Source organism: Bos javanicus, chromosome 15 (assembly GCF_032452875.1).
Source record: "Bos javanicus breed banteng chromosome 15, ARS-OSU_banteng_1.0, whole genome shotgun sequence".
NCBI lineage: Eukaryota > Metazoa > Chordata > Mammalia > Artiodactyla > Bovidae > Bos > Bos javanicus.
This window is the reverse complement of record NC_083882.1, coordinates 66701498-66728422: the sequence shown is the minus strand read 5'-3', so window position 1 is coordinate 66728422 and position 26925 is coordinate 66701498. Positions and strand designations below refer to the sequence as shown.

The 26925-nt window shown below is 46.3% G+C and overlaps 1 protein-coding gene across 4 annotated transcripts in view; it reads right to left on the bottom strand.

Moving 5' to 3' along the window:
* LDLRAD3 (low density lipoprotein receptor class A domain containing 3) overlaps positions 1 to 26925 on the bottom strand; it is a 273212-nt gene that overhangs the window by 186536 nt on the left and 59751 nt on the right. Inside the window, exons 1-2 of one of the 4 annotated variants that reach the window (XM_061381149.1) lie at positions 11172 to 13718; positions 4173 to 4319 (exon numbers count right to left, since the gene is read on the bottom strand). In XM_061381149.1, the coding sequence (XP_061237133.1) occupies positions 4173 to 4260 (88 nt within the window). In that variant the 5' untranslated portion in view covers positions 4261 to 4319; positions 11172 to 13718. Of the gene's footprint in view, positions 1 to 4172; positions 4320 to 4515; positions 6144 to 11171; positions 13719 to 26925 lie in introns of those variants that run through there. The other 3 variants (XM_061381147.1, XM_061381146.1, XM_061381148.1) reach the window with 3 other exon arrangements.

The window sequence follows — 26925 nt, the reverse complement described above, 5'->3', positions numbered from 1 at the left end:
GCATCATCTCTCTACAGCTCAGTCTGCTCCACCAGAGATAACAACAGTGTCTTTCTCATCAGGCTTCCAACAATCCATGTTAATATAACGTAAAGTGCCTGGATAGTGCAGCCCAGCGGAAGCTCAAGTAATGGCATGCCATTGCTCTTGTTATAATCAGGGCTTTCATGGAACTTTTATGTTTTTTTAAAACATACCCTTTTATTCCAAGGAAAAGTTATCTGGATAAAACAATCATTTAGGGGATTCCATTAACTAAGAACAGAAATACACTCAGCCTATCCCCAAATGAGCCTCCACTCTCAAAACTCTTTAGGTGGAAAATTCAATGACTCAACCTAGTTGGAAATTTATTCTAGCCCATTAATATTTCACGAGGTCAGAAATACAACCAGTAAACAGGGGAACGGGAAAACAATCAACCACTTTAGATAATTTGAAAAAGTGAAAATATGTAACTGTTTTCAACTATATTAAACGAACCAGAAAAACTATTTTTTAAAGATATTTCCCAATGCTGCCAAGACTAAAATAAAGCCAGAAGTCACACATGTTGCCAGTGAGAGAACAAGCTGGTGCAAACCGTTAGCAGAACAAGTGGGCACTCTGATCAAGAGTTAGAAAAACCTCCTGTCCTTTCACCTAATCATTGCATTTCTGAGAATCAAGCTGAAGAAAATTTCTCAAAATAGGGGGAAAGTCATATAAACCCTCATTTCACAACCATGAACACTATCTCTAAGTGAAAAATTGCAAACAATGTGAATGCCAAATAACAGGTAAATAACGGACAGGACTGAGCGACTGAACTGAACTGAACTGAACTGAAACTATATTATACCAAATGAATGGACTGTTTAAGCATTAAAAGTGGTAGACAAATACACTGTAAAAACATAGAAAAATGTTAAAATGTTACCTGGGAAAAAATTAAAATATAAATTGTATACCTCTGGTGATTACAACTGAGAAAAGCCTAAATGCAAACTTGTAAGATGCTAATAGTGATCTATGAAAGAGGACAGACTCTATGCGGGATGCTGTTTTCCTCCTTCCCCATTCCCCCAGTTTTTATTATTACCTTTAAATGAAAAAGTTTCTTCCTGTCTCACGAAAATCTTTCCTCTGCTGTGGATACAGCATTAACTGCTCTCTGCCTTGTAACCCTCCAGCACACACTTCTCCGGGCCCTTGTCTCACCCTTTGGAAAGGGCAAGGCTACTCCCTGATGAAGTGTATTCTCTTCTAAATGCCAAAGCTATTTCACAGGGCATTAGAGGCGATCCCTTCTTCCAAGTGAGAACATCAGCTGCCCTCACTCTCCTCCCTGTAAGTACCAGGTTGTTCCAAAAAATCAGAGAATGAACCCTGTAACTTCTAAGCAAGACACAGAAGAAGGTGGCATGGATTCTAAATCGACCACTCTTAGGGAGCCCCTGAAAGGACAGATCAAATGGTACCTACCCTGGAGACCTCGGCCCAGGCCATCCCGGCTCTGGCTGAAACCAATCTGTATTTCTGTCCTCCGGGTACGGATAAGTTCCTTAACGGACCCTAAACAGTTTGATCAGCAGAAGTAAAAAAGCAAAAAAGACTTAAACATCTGACAATAGGGAAATTATTAGATTACAGAGCATCTACTGGATGGAAGGGTAGGTAACCTATAAAACAACAATTAGAGGTGCTACATGTGTGGGAAGGTGCCAAAGTCTCTAAAGTAAAGTGTAGCAAAAGCAAGTTACTCAATCACATGCCCCATGACAACAACGTACCCTGTGCAGACTGACCAGTAACTCTCAAAGTTTACAAGTCACCGACTATACCCAGGCACGGTGCTGCGTGCTTCACAGCCATTAAAAAGTAACAACACCACCACTTAGAAGGCTGATCACTCTCATTTTGAGAGGAGGGAATTGAGGTAGCAGAAGGATTAAGGAATTCTCATTTAATCCTCCCAGTGACTAACTTTTAGACCATTCTGGTAGCTCTCCTAAAATCACACAGCATGGTGGGGAGAGGGGTGGGGAGGAGGGTTGGCGTTTGGACAAAGTCCTTTTCCAGGTCTCACACCCTCAGGTCCTGGACTGGAAGGGAATACACATGGAATCTGAACTGCAAGGAGAATTTGTTTTAGAAAAGGGACTTCTTTTCCTTCCCTCTGTTGTCTAAACTTTCCAGTGGTCTTCTGTTTTTATAGTTTAAAGATTAAAAGAAAAAAAAGAGGGGCAATGGAGGAAAGGTTTTGTGAATGCCTGTGTTTATGTGTATGGTTCTTTAAATTATGTTTTGATCAAAAGACTAAATAAATGCAAATAAAGTCTCTACTACACTTGGGGGTGAAGGGTAGGAAACAAGGAGAAAAAAAATAATGGAGAATAGCCAAGGCGAGCCTGTTCCAAACCAAACCAAACCTCGCCAAGCAGCTGCCCACACCATCTTTTCTCTTTTTTATTTCTCTTTTCACCAGCTCTTCCCGTTTATGCATGAATTCTGAAATCATGGAACTGGATTGGCAGAGGACAGAGAATGTCACAGAGAACATTAAGATCACACAGCTGCAACTGACAAAACTGGGAATCAAACTTAGGTCTCAACTCTTGATCCTGCATCCTGTCACAAACTTGCCCTGGTCTGAATATTCCTAGTTCAGCTAAATACAATCTGTATTTATGGGAGTTCAAATACACACTGTATTCCAAAAACGATCATTCACATTCTGAATGTTTAATAATGCTCAAAACTGGACAGATTACAGGGTTCACACATACTGTCTCATTTGAAACTCAAATTACAAACATTCAACTTCCAGCAGTTTTGAAGCCAGGCTAGAAACAGAAAAAGCCGAAACAGACTTCATACTTTTTTTTTTAATACAACTCTGTAAAAATAAAAATGCATTATGTAGAGTGGTCTATTCAGAAGAAATCACATGCAACAGACGAGATGAAATACCTCTCACAAAAAAACATACTCTCAGCCACCCCCTCCCAAAATGCCTCTGAAGAGTCGGGGGAGGCATCAGGGACCAAGATCTCTGAGAGGCCGGTCTCAGAGGGGCCACGTCACGAGGGAGAGGGAGCCTGGCCCCGGAGGGGGCCCCAAACCCAGGGCTGCTTCCTGTACGTCAACAGGCTGAGCCTCAAATCCTGGTAACAGCTATGTGAAAAGTTCAGATAATCATCATCTCCTCATTTCCTCAGCTGGCTTCCAGAAAGACAGCAGATTCAGAGCCAGAACACAGAGTTCTCCTGTGTGAGAGGCCCTGTGGCCCGGTGCCCAAAGCCCAGGAAACAGCCAAGAACCAATGTCCAGCTGTGTGGTCCCCGGGCACCGCACAGCCCGGGGCCTCCACACTGGCCCCAGCCTGCTTCCTGCCAGCCAGTGTGCCACGGCCCAGCTCACTCTGCAGTGCCCAGCTTTGGCAATGAAGGGAAATAAGGCTCTATGACCAGGGAGAAGGATCCTACCAATCTCTGGGGGCCCCTCAACTCACACCCCTGGGGCCTTCTTTCTCGGAGATGACCACCGACCCAAATCTCATGCAGATTTGGGGTACAAAATGGGTAAGAGGCTAAAGAAGGGAGACGGGTGGGGAGGACAAGAAAAGACCCCGGTCCTGGTGGTGCCACCTGAAAATGCAGCCCCAGGTGTCGGCAGAGAAAAGGGCATTTGGAAGCAGATTACCATAAAGTCAGTACCAGCTCCATGGCGGATACCTGAGGTGATGCTGCAATGGATCTAATCGTCAAGAATGCTGCGCAACGTGTAAGATGTGCAAGGTGGTTTCCAGCCTGGGCCCTGGGTTCAGGCAGCCCTGGGTTCAAATCCAGGTCGGCTGCTTGCTGGTGAGGAGACACCAGAGCTGCTCAACCTCTGGGAGCCTCAGCATCCCATGTGTGAGGGGTAGGCGGTGAGAGGACCCCAGCATAGGGGTGAAGAGAGTCTGGTGAAAGGGTTCCCTGCTCCCCCAAAGCTGTGGCTCCCACCACACCAAGACCCCTGCTTCTGCACTGACCACGCTGCTCTGAGAGTGAGTTACAGGCGGAGGAGCAGGACAGCCGGCCGGAGGCCTGAGCCCCATGACTGGCAACACACAGGCCGGGGGGAACTCCCCACTGACACCCCGGGACAGGCCCCCACCCGCACCCCCAGCAAAGGGCAGGCCCACTCACGGCACTCCTTCTCGTCACTCTTGTCGAAGCAGTCGGGCAGTCCGTCGCACTGCCAGGCGCCAGGGATGCACCGCCCGTTGCTGCACATGAAGTTGCCTGGAATGTTGCACTCGTTGGTAAAGTTGTTCCCAGGGAGCAGCTGGCTGTCTGTGGGAGGAAAGGGACAGGGCGGTGAGATGGCACGGCCAAGGTGCCAAGGACCCGGGCCCCCACAGCTCTTCCTCCACACGGGCAGTGCATGTGGCACTTCCAGTGGGTGACGTTGCCTCTCTGGACCTCAGTTTCCTCATCTGTGAAATGGACATATAATCTGCCCCACCCCCGGGGATTCTGTGAGGCCTACATGAGAAAAGCCCTTCACTGGTGCTGAGCACACAACAGACGCTCACAGACTTCTTGCTTTGTCGAAGACTGGTCATAAAACGTAAACGTTTTTCTTCTGGTCATCGGCAGTGGCTAAAAAGAAAGTTTTCCAAGACAGAAAGTGAACGAGGGACTCTCAGCACCTCCAACAAAGGGAACTGCAGGTTCCTTCCAGGTCTCAGACTCTGCGGCCCTATGATCACAGAATCTTTGAACTCCAGCCAAGTCGACAGGAATACTGGAAGATAATTTCACGATAGGAAACAGGAGCCCCAGCCCACAAAACTGAACTGCCTGGGGTCACACGGGGAGGAAAGGCCAGGCTGAAACTTGAGTGCAGGCCTTCTAGCCCCATAAGAGTACCAAGTCCCTGGAAGGCTTGCCAAGAGTTCCCAGAGATTTAGCACCAAGCCTCAAGGTTGAGACTCAACTCCACTGAACACAGTCATAGAATGGCAAGCCCCTTATCCCACTGGGCCAACTCTTGGGCTGGAAAGCAAACAGGGAAGGTCAAGGAGAGCTGAATTCATCCACCAATGGACCCTGGAGGCCAACTGTCAAGGGAGCCGATCTGATCAATCAGACCCATCTGAGCCACTGTGATCAAAGTCTGGGAGATCATGAGCCACTGGAAATAAAACAGTCTTAGGGGAAAAGGAGTTGTTTAAAAAAAAAAAAAGACCAGGACTCCCTCCTGAATCTACAATAGGCATTTATTGAAACTTCATGACCATATTCATCCACTAGGTAGGTTCTAAAGATGCAGAGATGAAAGCCAGGCTCCATCCTCCAGGCTGGAAAGGCACAAGGGTATACTAACAATTTTAATGCCCCACATTAAGAGGACGTCCAGACTCCTGTGGAGTAGTGGGAGGAGAGAGGGCCCATGAGGCTCTTCCACAGCTCTCATGCCGGCCCCCTGACAGCACACCGTCTTTCATACCTGATTCCTACCTGGAATGCCCTTCGACCCATGGGGTCTCCCGGGAAATCCCAACACACCTGTTAGCATACAACTTCTTTGTTACTCTACCTCAGAAGTGTTCCCTGACTTCCTCAAGGAGAAATGGGCAGTCACCCTGTTGTGTGGCTATGGTACTACTGGGGTGGTACTAAAACACTTTACAACTGGAACAAGCGGGCAGCAAATTGGAAAAGACACAGCCGTAGGCAAGGGGTACCACATCCGCCCAGGTGCCACGGATAGTCCTCAGAGACCACCTGCTCCGCTGCACTGACTTAACAATGTACGGGAACACCCTACTGAAAACGAGCTTTCGTAATTCACCGAAGAATTCTAGAAGAGCAGCTATAGGGAGGGGCCTCATCCTGCCTTAAGAGCCTGCACTGGGCTCCTAAAAACCTTCCTGTCCCCTCCTCACTCAGCCACCCACTACGAGGGCCAGGCACCAAGTCGTGCACGCCGGCCTCCACTGCCACAGCCATGACGCCAGCCCAACCACCACACCCTCTCACCAGGACCCCTGTCACAAGTGACCCCTGCCTCCCCTCCAGCCCATCTCTGTGGCCAGAGGGACCTTTCCAAAGAGCAAATCGATCGTGACACTTCTCGACTTTAAAAAGCCATTGAAGGGTTTCCTCAATGTTCTTAAGATAAAGTCAAAATTCAAGGCATTAGAGAGAGGTCACAGGACAGAGGTGGCATTTGCAGGGTCTGCTGGCAGATGCAGAAATGGAGCACAAGGGCCCCTCGCGCCCACAGGAAGATGGCAGAGACCAGAGTACACAGGCTCAGTCCAGGGCACAGACGGTACGGAATGAAAAACCACACGGCTCTGATGGTCTGGAAGTGAGAATGTACTGTGCCCCCTCTTTCCCCCGTTCTACACCCAAACCAGGTATCACGAATCATGGGGTTCTGTCCATTGAGCCCACCTTCCATGTCAGAACCCCTCTCAAGACTGGGCTTGCGAAAGCCACCACCAGCCCTGAGATGGTCGTGAAACCAGCTGCCCGTCTCCGGACAGAGGCACGAGATGCCGGAGTGGGGCTCCTAGGAGACAAGCCTTGAAGGACAGCCAGGTGCTGGATCCCCTCCAGAGACTTGATGCGCAACCCTGAAGACCTACGCATCCAGCTGTTTCCTAATAACTGCTCTGGGCTCCCCCCTCCACACACACCCCACAAACAGGGAACTCTTCAGGGCTTAGAATGTAGCTGCCATTCTGTTTTGTTTGGAAATCACTTATACTTCCTAGTGCAGAGCTAGCTTCTTGAAGGCAAGCCCCTTGGAAGAGTCACTGGGACTGTGAAATCTTGTTCTGATAAACAGATTTCCAGGGCCAGAAAAATTGGCCAGATTATATTTCAAAGTGCTTTCCCTGAGAATCCAGAGCCTGGAGGCACGGGGACTTGATAAACGAGACGGTGGAATACAGACTAAATACCACGTAGGTTAGACACAGGTGGTCTTGCAGCCATAGGGCTCCCAGAGCTTTACTGGCAGGACGTCGGATCTCCTGCCCCGGTGTATGAGAACGCCAAGGAACCATTCTTGGGCACATCTCAGCAACTCCATCATGCGTGCAAGGGCTGCAGAGCCTTGTGTTTTAGAAGTGACAATATCAACAAACACAAAAGGAAAAGGACAAGCCGAGGCCGAGAGAGGTTGAATCATGCTGACTCTGTCGTCAAAAACCTTCCGCAAACCACTTACGCAAACCACTTATGGTTGCCAGAGGGGAGGATGCGGGAAAGGGATAGTTAGGGAGTTTGGGATAGATAGGTCCACACTGCTGTATTTAAAATGAAAAACCAACAAGGACCTTACTGTATAGCAAAGGGAACTCTGGTCATTGTTGTGTGGCAGCCTGGATGGGAGGGGAGTTTGGGAGAGAATGGACACATGTGTACGTATGGCTGAGTCCGTTTGCTGTCCACCTGAAGCTATCACAACATTGTTAAGCAGTTATGTTGTTGTTTAGTTGCAAAGTTGTGTCCGACTCTTTTGCGGTCCCAGGGACTGTACAGCTTGCCAGGCTCCTCTGTCTATGGGATTTCCCATGCAAGAAAACTGGAGTGGGTTGCCATTTCTTTCTCCAGGCTAATCGGCTATACCCCATTACAAAATAAAAAGTTTACCAAAAAAAATCTTCCTCAAACCCATCCAATGTGCCTCACTAGACTGGCACCATCCAATCCAAGCCGCCGAGACCCGGGGTCTGCTTTACACCAGTGGCTCTCAACAGGGGGCACTTTTGCCCCCTGGGGACAGATGGCAGTGTCTGGAGACATTGTTGGTTGTGGCTTCTATTGAATAGAGGCCAGGAGTGCACCCCCGTAATACACAGGGCAGCCCCTCACAACAGAGAACCACATGGCCTGAAATGGCAGAAGAGAGCCGATTTGAGAAATGCTGGCTTAAACCAACCTTTCACTTCTCACTCCCCCCACCCCGGTCTTTCTCCTCACAGCAGATGAAGATGTTAAACACTGCTGATGGCTCTTCTGTACCCTTGTAATAAATCTAAAACTCTTGCCAGGATTTATAAAACCTGGTGCCCGCCCCACCTCCCCACCCCAACCTCTACAACCTCATTCCATCTCCTCCATCACAAATGTCCTCCCTGCAGTGGTCCTCTGCTCACGCTGTCCACCGACCCCGATTCTTCCACACACCTTGCATCTGGTATTACGGGTTGAATCTGTCCCCCCAGAATTCACATGCTGAGGTCTTAACCCCTGTATCTCAGTACGTGACTGTGTTGGGAGGCAGGGACTTTAAAAGCGTGATTAAGTTAAAATGCTGCGAAAGACTAAAGGCAAAAGGAGAAGGGGGCGGCAGAGGATGAGGTGGTTAGATAACATCACTGACTCAGTGGACATGCATTTGAGTAAACTGTGGGAGATAGTGGATGAAGGGGAGCCTGGGGCGCTGCAGTCCATGGGGTCACAGAGTCAGACATGACTTAGCGAGAACAACAACAACAAAGTTAAAATGAGGCCGTTTGCGTGGGCCCTAATCCCATCGGTCTGGTGTCCTTACAAAAAGGGATGAGGACACAGACGCACAGGGAGGGTCATGTGAAAACTCTGGAAGAAGACAGCTGTCTACAAGCCAAGGAGATAGGCCTCAAAAGAAACCAACTCTGCACACTTTGATCTCAGACTTCTGGACTCCAGAGTCATGAGTAAAGAAATGCCTGGTGTTGAAGCCGCTCACCATGTTTCCTTGTCACGGCAGCCCTGGCAAACGGCTACATCTGGCTAATCTCATTCGTCCTCCACTTTACATCACTGACTCTGAGACTCCTTCACCGACACCCCGTCTAAAGCTGGCCCCCCCCGTTTCCAGCTCTGAGAGTGTCCTGTGTTCTCCTTCATCCCGATGTGTGCTCAACAACGCATCTGTACTATCTTCCCACCAGATTGCACAACCCCAAAGGGCACTGCTTTGTTTTGCTCTGAGTCCTGGGCATCTGACATTTAGTAGGTTCTCAACAAATATCTGTGGTTATTCTCAGAAGAAAACCAAATGTCTAGTTACTGATTTATCCCCATCCCTCACACTGTACCTTGGAAAGTTCCATCTACCCCCTGCCTCGTCCCCCTAGAAGGTAAGCAGGATCTGTACATACATAAAAATAAGGGACATGGGGGTGTCTGGATGAGTATAAGTAAATTACTACTCTGCCAGCTTTAAAAGAGGTTAGAAATCTTTTGAGCCCGACAGCAGGACTTTCTAGTGGCTGAAATATTTATCCCATCTCAGTGTCTTGGGACACATTTAGAATCCAAAAAAGACAAGCATTAGCACGAAGTTGGCTAGCTGGGGTTTTTCCTTCTCCTTTTTCTTTTTTCATTAAGCTGAAAAATGAAAAAGAGTTGCCCATTTTCACTGCAGCAGCACATCACTTACTTAAAATAACTACACCATCTGCACCAAGAAAACAACAAAAAAAAACACACCCAAGTACTCCCCCATTGGGCAAAAGAAGAAGCTGCTGCTGCTGTTTCTTCCAAAATTTCTGGCACCCACAAATTTTTATTTGATGAGGGGGTGCTGCAAAAACTCAAGACAGCTGCTGCATTCTGTGCCTTCTGGAACAGGCAGTGAGCAGTGCTGACTTTTTCAGCTGAGAAACGAGAATTTGCCTGCACCGGTTGGAGCCCTCCATATGCTCCTCCCTCCCTCCGTTGATCTTCCCCCTCTAAGGTCAGCCCTTATCGTGATGTCTTACAGACTTGGCATCTGCAAACTATCAACAGGCCCTACTTTCAGATATCTGTCCAATCACCTTCGGTTTTAGCTTTTGCTTCCTGGAGACCATTGGGTCTGCAGGCTCCGTGAAGAACAAAACAAGACATATACACGTATATGTACAGACACACACAAACTTAGTGTTCCCACCTGCAGATCTCAACTAGGCTTTCCCCTAAAACCTCCCTGGAGAATGAACACACCTCTTCCCATTCCCTGGTGCCAACACACATCATGTTACAAGGCCACTGAAGACAACCATCTGCTTTCCCTTTGACTTGCTCTTTCAAATGCACATGAACATCTCATGCATGGGCACGTGTAAAGCACCAAGTGAGCAGGTCCACCATGATTAGTTTCTCAGCAGCCCTGAAAAATCCCTGCAGGTCCTTTCGACCCCAGACCACTCCTCGTGGTGGCACTGGTGTCGGATGGAACCAGACACATCTGCCTCGAGCACTTCCCAGAGCCATTTGGTTCTCATCAAACCAACTGCTTCCCGCTAGAGCTGTCTGGGGAGCATCCTAGCTGTCAGCAGGGTGGGAGGATTCACACGTGGACGTCCGAGCCTGGTGTGAGGATGGGCCTCTGCCTCCACGTGCAGAAGCTGGACCAGGTCTCCAGCTGTGTCAAGACTCTGCACAGCAACCTGCCCGCCCTGAGAGCTCATTCTAAGAACCCCAATCTCTGCATATCTACCTGTTCAAAGAAGATACAGCCCAGGGACATAGGGGAGAAGCTATAAAATGACTCGTGGGTTCGGCCCAGGGATGACACCCTTGGCATTCATAGATCTCATTTTTACACAGATTTCATGGGGCTTCCCTTGTGGCTCAGACTGTAAAGAATCTGCCTGCATTGCAGGACACCTGGGTTCGATCCCTGGGTTGGGAAGATCCCCTGAAGAAGGGAATGGCAACCCATTCCAGTAGTCTTGCCTGGAGAATCCCAAGGACAGAGGAGCCTGGGAGGCTACAGTCCACTGGATCGCAAAGAGTCAGACATGACTGAGCAACTAACACTTTCACTTTCATATTTACACATACAGCATATTATATTTACACTGACCCTGAAGGAAGGTGGGGTGTAAGTTTCCCACAGGAATGATTTATGGATGGAGTGAGTCACCTGGACAGTGAGCAAGCTGAGCTGTCTGCCCAGCATCTGTGCTTCACTCTACATTCCCATTTGCCTCTCTCGTGCAATGCAGAGCAGCAGCCACTACAAAGTGACAAATCCTTGTTTCCTTCTTAAAATGAGTGAGCAAAGAAAGCCAATGGCTAGTATTAATGAGGCAAGCAAAGAGAAAAGCAAAGAGGTCTAAGAAAAGGACAGCTCTTCACCAGGAAATAGCTGTATAAATTATTTTCATACTGTATTTATAGCCTCATTAAGGGCCCGAAGCTGTTACTTACATTTTTTAGTTATGCTTCATTGCGTTTCATGAGGAAAATTATATCCCAGCGGCATTAACATTGTGGGGATTTGCAGAGCTGGCAGGATGCGGCCTTTGTGAGGCCCAAGGTCCATGACTCAGGGGCTGGACATCAACACTGGGGTATGCTGTTCCTGGGGTGGGGTTGATTCTCAAAGGTGAGTTCTGAGCTCCACCCTCCATCCTGGTCCCCAACCCTCACATGCTCCCTTTAACAGCCCTTGAGAAGTTGATTATTGACTTCTCACTCCGGAAAATCTAACATCTACTGACATTAGCACCTGGCAGAAGTCTAACATCCGCTCTCTTCCTCAGTCTTCACAGTAGTCCTCTGAAATAGGCTCCACACCCATTTTGCAAACCAGAAATCAGACTGAAGACAAAACTCAGTACAGGGATCTGCCAGTGTTTTGGGTCAGACAGTAAATATTTTAGGCTGTGCGGCACAGAAGGCCAAATTAAAGATATTACACCAGTACTTATAGAAGAGGAGAAAAAACAGTTTTGTACACAACTTTTAGCGATGCGATTCAAAATACTGACATAACAATCGAGAGCAATGTTTCTGTAGCGCAAGTCTACTAATGAAGAGAACAGAAATTCTTCTCGGGGGGGAAGGGCACATGGCCGAAGTTCAAAGTTGGTATCCCCTATCATTAAAAGCTACTGCAAATGTTTAAGTTTTCTCAACCACTTTAAAAGGGTAAAAACCATTCTGAGTTTGGGCCCCTGGGCCATAGTTTGCATACTCTTAAGCAAGAAAGTAGGTCTGCCTAAAATTTCAAAATGGAAGAGGCACTCAATCCAAAGGGTCTTCCTCTCTATGTCATCACACCTCCAACACTCTAAAACAATTCCTTTGGTTTAGTGGCTGCCCTCACCACCACCACAAAGGCAGGGATCTCTGCTGCCCTACGTCCTCAGCAAGTGCCAGGCACCCGGCAGACATGCAGGAAATGCTTGTTGACTGCCTGAGCGATGACTCCTAAGGATACTTCCAGTTCTGACACGCTCAGGTTCTGTGAATTTATCTAAACCCTACCTGAACCTATTTATGTGTGCTCAGTAGTGTCCAACTCTTTGCAACCCCATGTACTGCAGCCTGCCAGGTTTCTCTGTCCATGGAATTTTCCAGGCAAAAATACTGGAGCAGGTTGCATTTCCTACTCCAAGGGATCTTCTTAACCCAAGGATCAAAGCCACGTCTCTTGTGTCTTCTGCATTGGCAGATTCTTAACCATGGCACCACTTGGGAAACCCGAATCTATTTATACTTCTGTGCAAAAAGCAATGGGTAATGAGATTGGTTCTGTAAAACATTCCTGAGCTCCCACGAGGGAAGAAGAGAAACAAAGAACTTTTCTGGATGAACTTCTATGGGCACTTGCTCTTTTTTCACACACGCTGAGTCCTCACCAAGGGTGACCTGCATGGCAGGCCTGGGTGAGAACCTAGCCTCATGTGCCTTTTGTCTTTTCAGCTTCAATCGACAGCAGCAGCAGGAAGTAAAAATCAGGCAGTGAAGATAAACCGAAGGACAAGAGAAGGGACAACTTTATAACCAATTCATCAGGCTTGAAGATAAGCCAGGCTTCAGAGAGGACCAATCAATTCTACACTTCAGCACCTCTCAGAAACAGCCAAAGGGTCAAGAAGAGGGGAATTTATCTCCAACTCCAAGGTCAGCACAGCCCCATCTGGCCCAGGACAGGTGCAGCCATGCCTACAATCCTTAGAAACCATTGTGCAGCCTATACAGACACACCCAAGGCAAGCATGGAAAGTCGCACAGCAAACCAAGAAATAAGGCCAGAAAAGCAAAATGAGCTTCATTTAGGCCCCAAAGCATACCCTGATGAGCACATGGTAAGGAAGGATTTCTAAAAGAAGAGTCAAAAGAGCACAAGTCATTAAAAGTGATAAATATGACTGCATTAAAGTGGAAAACATCTGGTTATTAAAAGATGCTATAAACAAAGTTAAAAGATAAGCAACTAACTGGAAATGGTATCTGCCATATATATAACCCACAAAGATCCATATTCAGAATTTTCTTATAAGACTATATATGGAAACATAGACCACCCAACAGAAAACTGGTCAGAGCATAGAAATGAACAGTTATGTTCCCAGATGAGAAAACTCAAATAGCTGCTTCAGACAAACTCAAACTCACTTGTCATCAGAGCATGATAAATGAAACAAAGGAGTTCTCTTTCACACTCACCAGACTTGCAAAGATTTGAAGTCTGATATTCTCACGTGGCACAATGATGGGTTACATACAATGTGAACTCCCAGCTACAGGTGTGGAATAGCACAGAAGAGCCTTTTAGCAATGCCAGGTGAGGCTGAAGGTGTACCAGGGCTTTAACCCAGCTGATCCTCTTCTGGTACCTACTCCAGGCCTGAGGCAAGCATGCACAGGACAGGAGCAACAGAACCTTCACGGTGGCTCTGTTGTAATACAAAACTGCGAGACACAACAAAGTCATCAAAACGAGAATGGAAGTAGAATCCAGTCCATTCAAAGCCGTGGACTAATTGCCCAGGCTGGAATTTAATGAACTGGGGTGGTGCAAATCACCAAGGGTCAATCTGAGAAAGCGGATGCTTAATGAAAAAAGTGAGTAGCGGAATATACCTTGAAGTACATGCTACTTCATCGAAGAACACGGTACTCTAACAGACACATCCAGATGTGAAGGTATTTTTGAAAATGTGCAGGAAAGGAAGATATCAGATTCAGGATAGTGGTTACCCTCTGTCGAATGGGGTCAGAGGGTACTCAATGAACTTCAACTGTAAGATTTCTTTCTTTCAAGCAGTCTGAAGCAAGCACAACAAAATATCGGAGTTTAATAGAGCTGGGTGGAAAGCACATAGGCTTTCTTTGTGTTATTCTTGGTCCTTTTCCCATCCTTTAAAATATGTTTCATTAATAAAATTTATTATAAAGACCAAATATTATGCTAATATTTGAGAAAAGTCTATGAAAGACATATGGAACTGTTTATCACTAGTATTCTAGCATCAAAAACTTCATCAACTATAAAAGGAGGAGAGAGAAAAGGGGGCAAGTGCTCACACATAGGAAAAAAATTGCAAGGACATTTCATCTGAGAGGTTCAGTCTGTTACGAACTCTTTTCATTTTCTGAAAGGCAGCAACAGTTGCAGCGCAGAAGCGGATTGTAGAGGAAAAAAATAAACACTTTTCACAAGACAGATTTACCCACCCAACTCACTAAGGCATGACATTCCAAAAATAAAAATAACAAGGGTCAGCCAGGTCAGATATTTTATAAATACTAACTCCCTGAGATGTCAGGGTGGGAAGAAGCCACAGGAAAGCTTGCTTTCTCAGAATAGTCCATGACATCTGCCTCCTTACTCCACCCCATTCCCCATCATGAGGCTGCAGAAGGCTGAGCAAACGTGGGCTAAGCTGGGGCAGCCAAGGCTTTGATTTGGTATGCCCCATCACCATTGCCAAATGTGTGATTCTCTTACCACTGTTAACTAGCCGTGTGACTTCAGACAGGTAAGTTACCCTCTCTGAGCTGGAATTTTCCACTCACGAAACTGGGGTGACCCTACCTCCCTATCAGGGTTGCTGAGGGATTAGTGTAGTTGCTAAATCATGTCCGACTCTTTGCAACCCCATGGATTGTAGCCCACCAGGATCCTCTGTCCATGGGATTTCCCAGGCAAGAATACTGGAGTCGTTGCCATTTCATTCTCCTGGGGATCTTCCTAACCCACAGATCAAACCTGAGTCTTCTGTATGGCAGCAGATTCTTTACCACTGAGCCAACTGGGAAGGGATATAATACATACATACACACACACATATATAATACATTATATATATATATATATATATATATATATAATAAAGAGATAAAGTAAATATAATAGTGTAGGCAGCATACACTGAGAGTTCAATAACAGTTCTAGCCCGTGACTCCTTCCTTCCCTCCACCATCGCCCTGCCTCTCCTCCTAGGGCAGGTTCCGTAGTGGTAACTCAGACAAGGCTGAGCCCCCTTCCTCCCTCCGCCTCCTTAGAAAGGACACACAGACCGAGCAGGCAGAGCTGGTTGGCTGGCTGAGACCAGTGTCACTTAGGTCCAGAACAGTAGACTTTGAAGATAGTCACTAGGTTTTAAGAATTCACAATGCGATGCTGACCGCGCATTCTAACACACGACAGTCTCAGTTTCACTATTCCTAAGAAATAATTAACCCTCCACTGATCATTCCTAAGGCTCTTTAACAGCAGCCAAGCTATATTCATGAGCCAACCCTTCCAAACCACGTGGTTATGAAACAGGTCAAAGGTGAAAGGCACATGGGATTTCACCGTTGGAATCTGGGGGTGAAACTTCATCTCTTGGGGTCTCAGGTACCCTGGCTGTAAAATAAAGTAGTAACAGATGACGTCCAAGTTCCCTTCCAGCTCTTGACCACTCATTCTTGCTTCCATGGACACACCCTCGGTCCCTGAGGCAGGCGAACATTTGCCATCTGCCCATCCTAGATACGTTCTCTAGCATTTAAAACTAATACCCGGGGTTTACACAGAGCTCCTCTGCTGAAGGTCTAAAAACATTCCCGCAAGGCAGGTACTAAAGGCAGTTCCTCCTTTTCAAACACAAAGACACTAAGACTCAGAGGTCAGCCAGGGATGGAATTGGCCAGAGAACTCAGGTTCCAGTCCCTGGGGGAGATTTAACTCTTGCCACCACATTTTAGGACTCTGACTTCCTGCATCATCCCCCATGGAGATGGTCTCCCAACTCCCCTGCCCCAGGAGAAAATAATATCTAAAGTCACAAACCAGATCTGCCCTCCCCCATTCCCTGTGGAGTCAAGGGCTCCCTGGTTCCCTGCAATCATCCACAATTTTCCATCACGTCTCAGAAAATGAACGACTGTCTGGCTTATCACTTCCGATTAGGAGAGGAACTCTGCCAGGGAAATCAAAAACGCTAGCCTGTTACCACCAAGCAAGGGGGGAATACATATTAACTGGTGCGTCTTTTTAAATTTTCTTAAGCAGCTTAATCCATTAAACCTGTCCGTCCTGCTTCTACAATCTGCTCACGTGAGTACCTCCCTCCGTGCTCAGCGCGCCGACAGGCCCTCCATCAGGAGAAATTAGCTGACTTCTTGAGCAAATGATGTTTGTACATCCAGCAAGTGCCAGAATTAAGCAGTATTTACGGCTGGAGTCCCGCTTCAGTCTGCATGTCTGAATGAGCGCTGATTTCAGAGGGAGCCACTCATCTTTGCAAGAGATTTGTCAGATTTGGAAAGGACAAAGGGCTGAAACCTTGCAGGTGAACCTGTTCGGATTCTCCACATTGTGAAGGGTAGTTTATGATGGCCCAGAAAACAAACCAAATTAAACTGAAAGAGGGATCCATTTCAGAGCTGGTTTCTTTCAGGTCAGCCCTAAAGCCCACAAACTTTAAATTCTAATTCCACTCTACCTAAGCTCAGGGGGATGGCTTAAGTCCTCTGTGCCTCAGTTTCCTCATCTATAAAATAAAGATGGACCAAACAGGAGCTCGATAAGCTCCCGAGGGTGATCTAAGAGCTGTTTTGTCCCTCGTGGTATCGGACTCATATACAGTCCCAGATTTGAAAACATTTCAACTCTTATTGTTTATCATTTGGACCAGAAAACCTCTTACAGAAAAAAAAGAAAAAAGATACATATACTAAAAATTCAGTTGAAGCTTCCGGCATTTTCAGACATTTTATGACAGCACGCAGACTGGGGCCATAGATGAGCCAGAGTTCATGTGTTAGAAGTATTATTATCCACTATTAAAGAATGACTATTATATAAAGACTAGATGTAATGTAGGCAGAGACTATGTCATTACACAAGACATATCATTATAATGTAGTTACATGATTAATAATTAGAGGAAAGGTGATCTCAAGTGCAAAAGAATCCACCTTAAACTGAAGAAGATAGAATCCTACTCGGTGAGATGAGAGATTGAGAGATGGGAGCTGCTCATTAAGAAAGGATTTTTGATAACCTGAAGAGGCCCGCCACGTGGCTCTGGTTGAGGTTCGCACAGCGCTCTGATAACAGGTGCAGCTCAGCACCAGGACACTGGAAAGAAGTCAAAGGCTTGGTGAACGCAGAGACCAGCATCGCCTTTCAGCAGGCTCAGCCCCTAGAGTCTGCATGCTCTTCACCCTCTGACACCCAGCTGGTTCCTGCCCCCTTTGCTTTCCTGGATCTATTTTCGCAAAGTCCCCAGGGGCCTCCCAACTGATGAATCCGAGAGCTATTTATTAATTTATTTTACTGAAAAATAGTTGATTTATAATGCTGTGTTGGATTCTGGTGTACAGCAAAGAGATTCAGTTGTGTGTGAGTATGTATATATATTCTTTTTCATATTCTTCTCCACTATGGTTTGTAGATACTGAATATGGTTCCCTGTGCCGTACAGTAAGACCTTGTTTATCCATTCTGTATATGTCAGTGTGCATCTGCTAGGTCCATACTCCCAATTCAACCCTCCCCACCCCTCTTCCCTTCTGAAAACCACAAATCTGTTCTCTATGCCTGTGAGTCTGTTTTGGTTCATAGATAGGTTCATTTGCAACATAGTTTAGATTCCACGTATAAGTGACGTAGTATAGTATCTGTCTTTTTCTTTCTGATCATTATCTTAGTATGATAATCTCTAGGTACCTCCATGTTGCTGCAAATTGCATTATTTCAGCCTTTTTTATGGATGAGTAATATTCCATTGTACATCTGTTGATGGACACTTAGGTTGCTCCTTGTCTTGGCTACTGAAAATAATGCTGCTATGAACATAAGCATTCATGCAGCCTTTCAAATTGTAGTTCCATCCAGATATGTCCCCCAGGAGTGGGATTATTGGAGCATATGGCAACTCTATTTTTGGTTTTTGGAGGAACCTCCATACTGTTCTCCATAGTGACTACATCAATTTACATTCCCACCAACAGTGTAGGAGGCTTCCCTTTTTTTCCACACTGTCTCCAGCATTTGTTATCCAAAAGCTACTTTCAGTCTTTATCTGGCACACGACCAGGCTGCACTGGATAACCTGGACGGCTCCCTCCTCTTGAAACTCTGTTCCCTCGGCCTCACCAACATGATGTTCTCCAGTTCCCCCATCTTCCCCACACTCCTGGCTCTCTGATCATTCCTCCTCCATCTCCTTGAAGGCTTCTCTCACTCCACCCACCCCTCTTTCACCTCCAGAGCTGTGTCTCCCATTTCTTGAATGACAGAGTCATCTTCCCTGGATAAGCTCTCTTGTCTGCCATGAGGGTCAACTTCCAGCTCAGCTCTCTTCCCTTCAACTTCATCCTCCACCCACAACTGCACGCTTCCACCCACTACTGCCCAAGACACCCTGTTCCAGGCATCAACTCAGCATGTTTCGAACAGAACTCTGGATTTTTCTTCAAAACCTGCCCCTCCTGTATCACTCAGTATCTCAGTTGGTAGAATGGCCAACCATCCCTCCCCCTTTACTTCCACCCACGTCAATCAACCAATGTAAAACACTTTTCACTTGCATCTTTCCTCACCATTCCTACCACTCACAACCCTAGTTCGAATACTTCTCTCTTGCCTTTATGGCTTTGCATTAATAGCTTCCTCGCTGGCTTTCCAAAGTCCAGTCTTGACCTCTAAAAGGCATCCTTCATTTAACTGTAGAGCAAACCTGATCACATCCCTCACTGTCATTCCATGGAGGGCAGGGCCACGGCCCTGGGGTCAGCACAGGAGGGGTGCATGTCCTGGCCTGCCCACCTCTCCTATGGCCCTAACATGCAGGTCACTTTGCAAGCTCCCCTATCAGAACTTTCAACATAACTGACGCAAATGTCTATCTCTCCCCTTCTCACAATACCCACTGTTTGTGTGCCAGTCTTCCCACAAAACCCCATGAGCAACTTTCACACCAAGGGAGGGAAAATGTCCTAATGTAGCCCAGAGCCAAGGACAGAATGCTGAAATGAGAGAGGGTGGGAGGCACGAAGTGTGTGGGTGTATAGAAATATGGATGGCTGCTTCTGCGGGCTATCATATTCTGAATAGCCTCTTGCTCAACATTTTGTGGATGATTCCTGCAAGTTAAAATTATTCCTCAATCATATGGACAGTCCACATTTGTGTGCAGCTTAAGATTTATGGAATGAAGACATGTTTCTTCATGCTCAGATAACAATTTGATCTCAACTCAATTATCTGAAAAATGGGAGCAGGGGAGCAGGATTCCCCAGTAATTTCATTCCTATTACTGTTATTGCGCTCCTTTCTGAGAAGTCCATGGGCTCAGGGATTTTCTACAGAGCCGTCTTCACTTCTAGATTCACTTGAGCTTAAATGGATAATTCTCCATGGCTCAAAGTAAAAATTCCTACACGGCCCATCCTTTGACGGTAACCTCCGCAGGTAAGAATTGGCCTCCAGGACTCTTGGGCGTGAGAACTCTGTCTAGGGCATGTGCTGTCAGCAACAGCTGACACAGTTGTCGGGGACACAGGAATGACAACATTCTGCGATGACCCATTCTCTCAAGAGCCTGCTCACAAGAAATCAAGGTTCCTGGGAGAGAAGAATCAGGCCCAGATGCATCCAGGCGCTGATAACACGCACAGAGTCAGGCCCCCTTCTGTTTCTGCTCTGTGCTGGGTTGCAGGCAGCCTCAGGCAAGCCTTCGGGCTTCCACCCGGGGGAGGTTGATTCCCCTTTCACCGCAGTGAATCTCAAACCATCAGCACTCCACACACTTGGCCTTTGTTTGTTTCTTTCTGTATCCAGGGAGCAGTGACAGCTGCACCGAAGACAGTGGCATTGGGGGCTGGGACTCTCACCCAGAGCAGACAAGGAGGCAAGCCCTCTGCTACTGGAGCAGCGTGGGTGGCCTGGAGAAATGGAGGGGTCTAAGGGGTTCTGTCAAAGGTGTCCTGCCATCCAAGGTCTCGAGAACACGGGGACTTGGGCCCCCAGCCACCTCCATTCCTGGAAACCCTGGCCTCCTTGGAACAAACAACCCAGTCTGCTTATCAGCATGGGAGGTGGCTACCCTCCATGGGCTCTGGACGTGGAAGGAAAAATCCTGGCTCCATGTGAACCTGCCAAGATAGTTTAGGGAGCAGCACCCATCTAGGAAATGCCAGCAGAATGAAGAAACACCACGAGCCAGAACTGCCAACAGAGCTCGAGAGACTCTCCCTATCTCTCCTTTTGTCGATCATGGGTCTTTATGCTAAAGACTGGAGTGGCCTCGGTCTTTAAACGAGGCAAGGAATTCAGCTTCTCACTGAACATCCACAGTAATCAGCTCCAACAGGAACCAACCCCTGTCTGGCACTGTTCTCTTTCCAGGGCACATCACCACCCACCCCACGCTGCACCAACGATAATGCAGTTACAGACAGCCGGGACTCTCCAGCTAAGAGGAAAATTTGCACCTAATTAGATAAAAACAAAACAGAAAACCAAAACCTTTAATCAGAGCCAAAAAGAAGATGGACTACTGGATCTTTTGTGGAGCTTTATAGCCTGGAAAGCCCATCAAGATGATTTTTTCCTAAACGTTATCTTTCAGAATAATCCTCTGTGTCCCTATTTACAAAGAACTTAAAAATTCATAAGGAAATCTCAAACAAACCAAAGGGAAAACAGATACAGGAAATAAACAAGCATGTCACAAAAAATGCAGGTGGCTAATAGAAAAAAAGATGCACAACCTCAATGGCAATTAAACAAATGCAAATGGAAATGCAATTTTTAAAAACAATCTGATCAGCAAAAGTTAATAAGATGGATAATACTGAGCTGACATGGCTGTGCGTGGCTCTAAGGACACTGGCACACTGATACTACTGGGGGGAAAATCAGTTGGTACCAGCTCTCTGGGGCTATTTGGCAGTGCCCAGCAATATTTAATATGCGCTTATCTTTGGATTCACTGGTTTCATTTCTAGGAATCTATCCTTAGGAATGCATGTGTGCTAAGTCACTTAAGTCATGCCCAACTCTTTGTGACCCCATGGACTGTAGACCACACGCTCCTCTGTCCATGTAATTCCTCAGGCAAGAATACTGGAGTGGGTAGCCATAACCTTCTCAAGGGGATCTTCCTGACCCAGGGATAGAACCTACGTCTCTTGCACTGCAGGCGGATTCTTTACCGCTGAGCCATTGGGGAAGCCCATCCTTAGGAATATATTAATATAAATGCATAGAGAAACACGCAGAAGGCTGGTTTTCCTTTACGTGGTTATTTGCAAAAGCTCAAAACTTTGAAGAACTTAAACATCTACCAAGCAGGAGATGGGTAAATATGATATGGCATACCCACCAAGAACACTACAGGCTTTAAAAAAAAAAAACCCAGCAGCCGGAATGTACTGACATGGAAGAATATCTACAATATTAGGCAGAGGAGAGAAAGCAAGGTGCAGAACAGTATATATAGCATAATCCATTTTTGTTTATCTCTAGAGATGTATGTGGTAATATATAAGCCCCATTTACATCTGCAGGTCTTAGAACATACACTCTGAGGGAAAACAGTGAGATGTCCTTTCAAAATATGGGTTATATTTTCTATTAGCATCTTTTTCTTAAAAAAAAAAACAAATTTATTAAAATATCACCATAAGTAAATATGCCTGGAGAACTTAATGATATAAGAGTAACCACGATGATACAGGGAAGGAATTGCACAGCACTGCTCATTATCAAAATACACCCCTCCACAAACACAACCACAGAGAGGATGAGAGAGATTGGCTCCTTCAACTTTCAGAAGCAAAAGCCAAAAGGACAAGGTCATCCTTCTATCCAAGAATTTACAAAATATTAAAAAAGGCAAAGCATGCCTTAAAACTTACGAGGAACAACTTTGGGTAAGAGGACTTTTATGTAGTTACGAAACTGATAGCCCCAACCTTTGGCCCAAACTAATAGTAAAAAATAAAATCAAATGTTAAAACTAAGGAGGGAATCATCTGGAAAAACCTGCGGATGGCTGCTTCTTAATAAGTTATTCTGGAAAATTACCTAAGGGCTGTATTCCCCTTTATTCCCTAATAGAACAAAAATATATTCGACAAAGAGCTGCGGCCACCCCTCCCCGGCCCCCCTCCCACCCAGCCCTTCTCCCCACAGGAGGCCCCCACCCGGTGGCCCGTGAGGGAGCGCCAGGAGCCCTGACTCTGATTAAGGGATATAAATCTAATTTGTCCTCTGCGAGGAATGTAGCAAGTCTCTCCAAGGCTTGCTGGGCTCAGTGTGAGCCCACAATTATAGCTGCTCTGGACTCCGGCTTCCACACTCCTGAGTCTTCCAGGTGGCAGCAAGCCACACTCTCTGCTGGAAGACACAGAGCTCATTCAGGGCGCCTGGAGCGAAAGCCCTGGAGCCCGGAGCCCGAGGCTGGCGGGGCGTCTGGTCACCAAGGTTTCCAAGTTGTCCCCGCAACCTCAGTGGATGGAGGGTCATCCCACAGTCCGCCTCCTGGAAAAGGGGGCGGAAATTAGATGTTTTTTAAGGTTGAGAAAAAGGAACCAGACACTTATTCTTGCCAGGTTCAAAATCAAGCAAAAGTACCCTATGGGGTTGGAAGCCAGGATCGGGGGGACCATGGGGATTCTGGGGTGCTTGGTGATGGTCTGTTTCTCCACCTGAGCCCTGGATTCCCAGGCGTGTTTGCTTCATGAAAATTCATGAGCTCTGCACTTAACATTTGTGCACTTTTCAGTCAGTGTGTTAATACTTCTGTAAAAAGTTTATTTAATAAAAAAAAAAAAAAAAAAAACATCTTTTGAACGGTGGCTGGCTCACAGGCACCATCTCTGATCATTCTCAGTGGACCCTCTCCTCTCTTCCTTTCGCAGTCGGAGCCACCAGCAAACTCAGTGGTCAAAGTCAGGCCAGGTTCCTAGGTCCCCAGGCCACAATGGCATGATCTATCAACGGGTGGGGGAACGGGCAGAGGCAGAAGTGCTGAATGGAATGTCCAGCCTTTATTTTTAATTGATTTGCTCACTTTCCCCTAATATCAAAACACCCCCACTCCTTTTCTGCAATGACCAAAACGGCATCAGCCCCACCCCAATAAACCCCAAGCACGCAGACTTCTCAGGCCTGGCATGAGGCTCTGTGGGCCCCATCCACTGACCCTGGCTGAAGTGCAAGCCTCCAGGAAGCATCTGCAAAGTCTGAACAACCGTTCCAGCTCGCATTCCAAAAAGAGTCTGACCCCAGGCTGGGACTCACCTTCTGGAAAGTCCATGTCATCTCCAGCTACCTTCAGCCTCATTCCCCATCTCCTTTGTGGCTCTTGTTATCACGGATATTTAGGTTTTCAATGAACTTTCCATGCAGTTACTTTGGAGGTTACCCCCTTCTTGTGTTAAATAAAAAGGTTTCTGTTTGTTTGTTTGTCTTTGACATGAAGAATAATGTAAAGTTTATAGAAAACTATATGGAGAGAAAAGCAATCCAAAAGGATGTATGTTCCATGAATCTACACATTAGGCACCTCAACACTGAAATCTCTGGGTGGGAACTCTGAATCCGCTTTCTCTCTCTCTCTCCCTTGCTATAATCGTGGTTTCAAAAAGGCGCTGCCAAGTCACCCCCACCGCTACCCACGTGTTCAGAGAGGATCTTCAGCTGCAGGGAAGAGAGGATGCTTGTAGCTCACCAGCACAGTAGGTGCCACCTCCGGAGAGCACAGCACAGAAGCAGGAGTCAACGAGAGCCCCTCACTGCCAAGGGGAGTGTCTTATTTTAAGAGCACTCCAGGCATCATCAGGGTACCAACCACACCCCCATACTGCACCCTTCCAGTAACTTCGTCCAAGAGGGCCCATCCTCTCCCAGGACGTCCTTACAGCATTTTCATGAAAGCCCAAGCTGGTGATGCCCCTATGTGTGTTCTGCACACAAGATTCCACTCCACTGCTGTCAAGCACCTCTCTGTCTGTCCGTCTGTCTCTCAGATCAGCCTCTTGTGTTCCCACAAAACAAATAGCTTTTGTTCCAACTTCTAGCCATGCCCCATGCCGCCCCCCTCCCACCCCCCTCAGAATAAACTCAATCTCCTGCCACCTCCCCGACCCCAGGAAAAATCCCAAACTTGTGTAAACACTGGGCAGACCAGCTCCAAGCTCGGACTCCGAGAGCAGGGAGGCGGTGAGGTGTGGAAAGAACACCTCAGGCGAGCCCAAGAATCACAGACCCACAGTTCAGCAACAAGTCACAGATCCAAAGATCACACCGGGAACGCCTGCAGAGACAGAGCCAACTGAAAGCTTAACAAAAACAGCGTCTTTATTAAGGAAAAAAAATGGGGTGCCAGCAAACCCAGCCTGGCATCAGCTCTTTTCCAGGGCCTTCCAGATCCTAGCAGATAACACAGAAACACGGAACCACAGCCCAGGAGTGTAGGCAAAACTGGCCGGGGCAGTGGGGAGGAAGACAGCAAGTAACCATCACGGTCAACTCCCCAACAGGAGGGAAAATCTCCAGCACTCCCTCGGGGCTTACAAACTCGTGAGGAAAGAAGGGGTTATTTTGTAAAACACCATCCCAAGAAACAGTTCTTCAAAGTTTGTACTCATAAGTCAGCTGCCAAGAGGCTAAGGGGCCCTGCTAACAAGCACACAATTTCAGGGAAAAAAATGTCTGTTTTTACCAAACTCCCATCTGAATCAGGCACTTTCCTCTGTGCTGCTTAAAGAACATGAAAGAAGAAAGTTCAGAATCATTTCAAAAACAAAATATTGTTCAGAATGTCCACACAAATAAATCGGAACAGCATTTCCAGCTCTAAATATAGCAAATATCTATGGGCAAGTCAATAACATTTCAAAATTAATAAGTAACTTCAGAATTACAATAGAGAACTAAGAATTTAAACACTGTATAAATTTCCATTTTTCTGTCCCCAAGCACCAGGGTTTTTTTTTTTTCCTACATTTTCCATCCACAGAATTTTTTTCCAGTTTCAAAATTCCCAGAGGTTCATATCTTTAAATAGAAATACAGCACTCAGAATTCCTAACCTCTAGTGAATACAGAAGGAAGAATTCCTAATCTTAGAACATAGAAGGAAGGCTAACTTTATTAATTAAAATCAATAGTAAGAAACCATCTTCAAGGACATTAGTGACAAAAAAAAGCAGACCATAAACTCATGGATTCATGATGTTAGCAACAGGCCACCACTCAAACTTCTCTTAGAAGTGATGCCTACATTTATGAAGCGCCCACAATGTGTGAAGATCTTCACTGGTGTTTTTACACATTATTTAATCCACACTGCATCTCTACTGAGTGGCTTTTATCCCCATTTTACAGGTGAAGAAACTGAGGCTCAGGATGACAAACTAGTGAATGAGAACTGGGATACAAATCAGCGTCGACCTAGCTCCCCAAAGCTCTCATTTTTTTTCTTAAAACCACCACTGTATTCTTAACATAGCAAAAAAAAGAAATTATTATTAAGAAAACACGACCTACAATTGCTGTGGTTCTCTCTTCACCCTTTCAAGGTCTTAATTCACGTATTATTGGAATAGTGGAACTTCTGATATACAAATCCACATGACAAGTGTTAAAAGACCGTTCAGATGTGAAACTCATCTCCAAGGGCAACCACTGCATTCTCACATCTAAACCACCGTAGCCCATGTTTTCCTGGACATTTTGCCACTGCACTGGGTCCACGGAACAACATAATTAAACATTTAATCTCTACCTGTTCCCCACTGAGTGCTCTGTTGCATGGTACACAGACATTCAACTAACTGATTCATTCATTCATTCACACATAAAGAACTTACTGGACACCTAAGATAAGCCTATGAGGACCACAAGGCTGGGGCACATTCAAAGCCTACAGCTAACCAGAAGAGAGGTGTGTGCATCTAGGCAGCTGTAATGATAAAAGTTGGGATCATAAATGCCACAAGAAAGGAGTAGAAAATGGGATGTCATCAAGGAGGAAGTAATGTATTCCAAGGAAGGATGGTGGAATGCTTCATGGAATAATTCTCAGCCAGGCTGATCCTGTGGCACTCAAGTGGGAGGGGTGGGAGTGGAGGGTGTAAACTTGCATTCCAAAGAAACATTAAGCTAAGCTGAGGCACGAAAGCAAATAGTCACGAGGAACAAGAGGGAGCAGGCTGAGAAAAGCTTTAAAAGCCACACTACCGGAGTTTGGACTTTACTTTGTACACAGTGAGAAACCAACGACATCAGATTCAAGCAGGGGAGTGATAGGCGATGAGTAACGCAGGTCGGTTAACCTAGCACCCCTACCTAGACAGACACCGGGGAAGGGAAACAGTTAAGAAAAATTGATTTGGAAGCTAACTTTTAGGCATCTGTTTGGGAATCAGAGTTAGGTTTGACTTTGCTAACTCCAATATATATTCCTCCCTCTCACAAAAATTATTACAAAAAGTTGGTCAAACTTAAAGTAAATAAATATATTGAGTCTCTATTTGCTAAAGGAGGAGACAACCCAAGTCATCAATCTTTGGCTCTGGAAAACAGCAGATGGTATTTTTGGCAGCAGACCCACTGTCCTAGTTACATGTTCTGCTCAAGCTAATGCTGCACTTTGTATTTCTCCAGCCTGCATCACTGGAGGAAGGAGCAGGCATCCCACAGCCTAACAAGCAATAAAAGAAG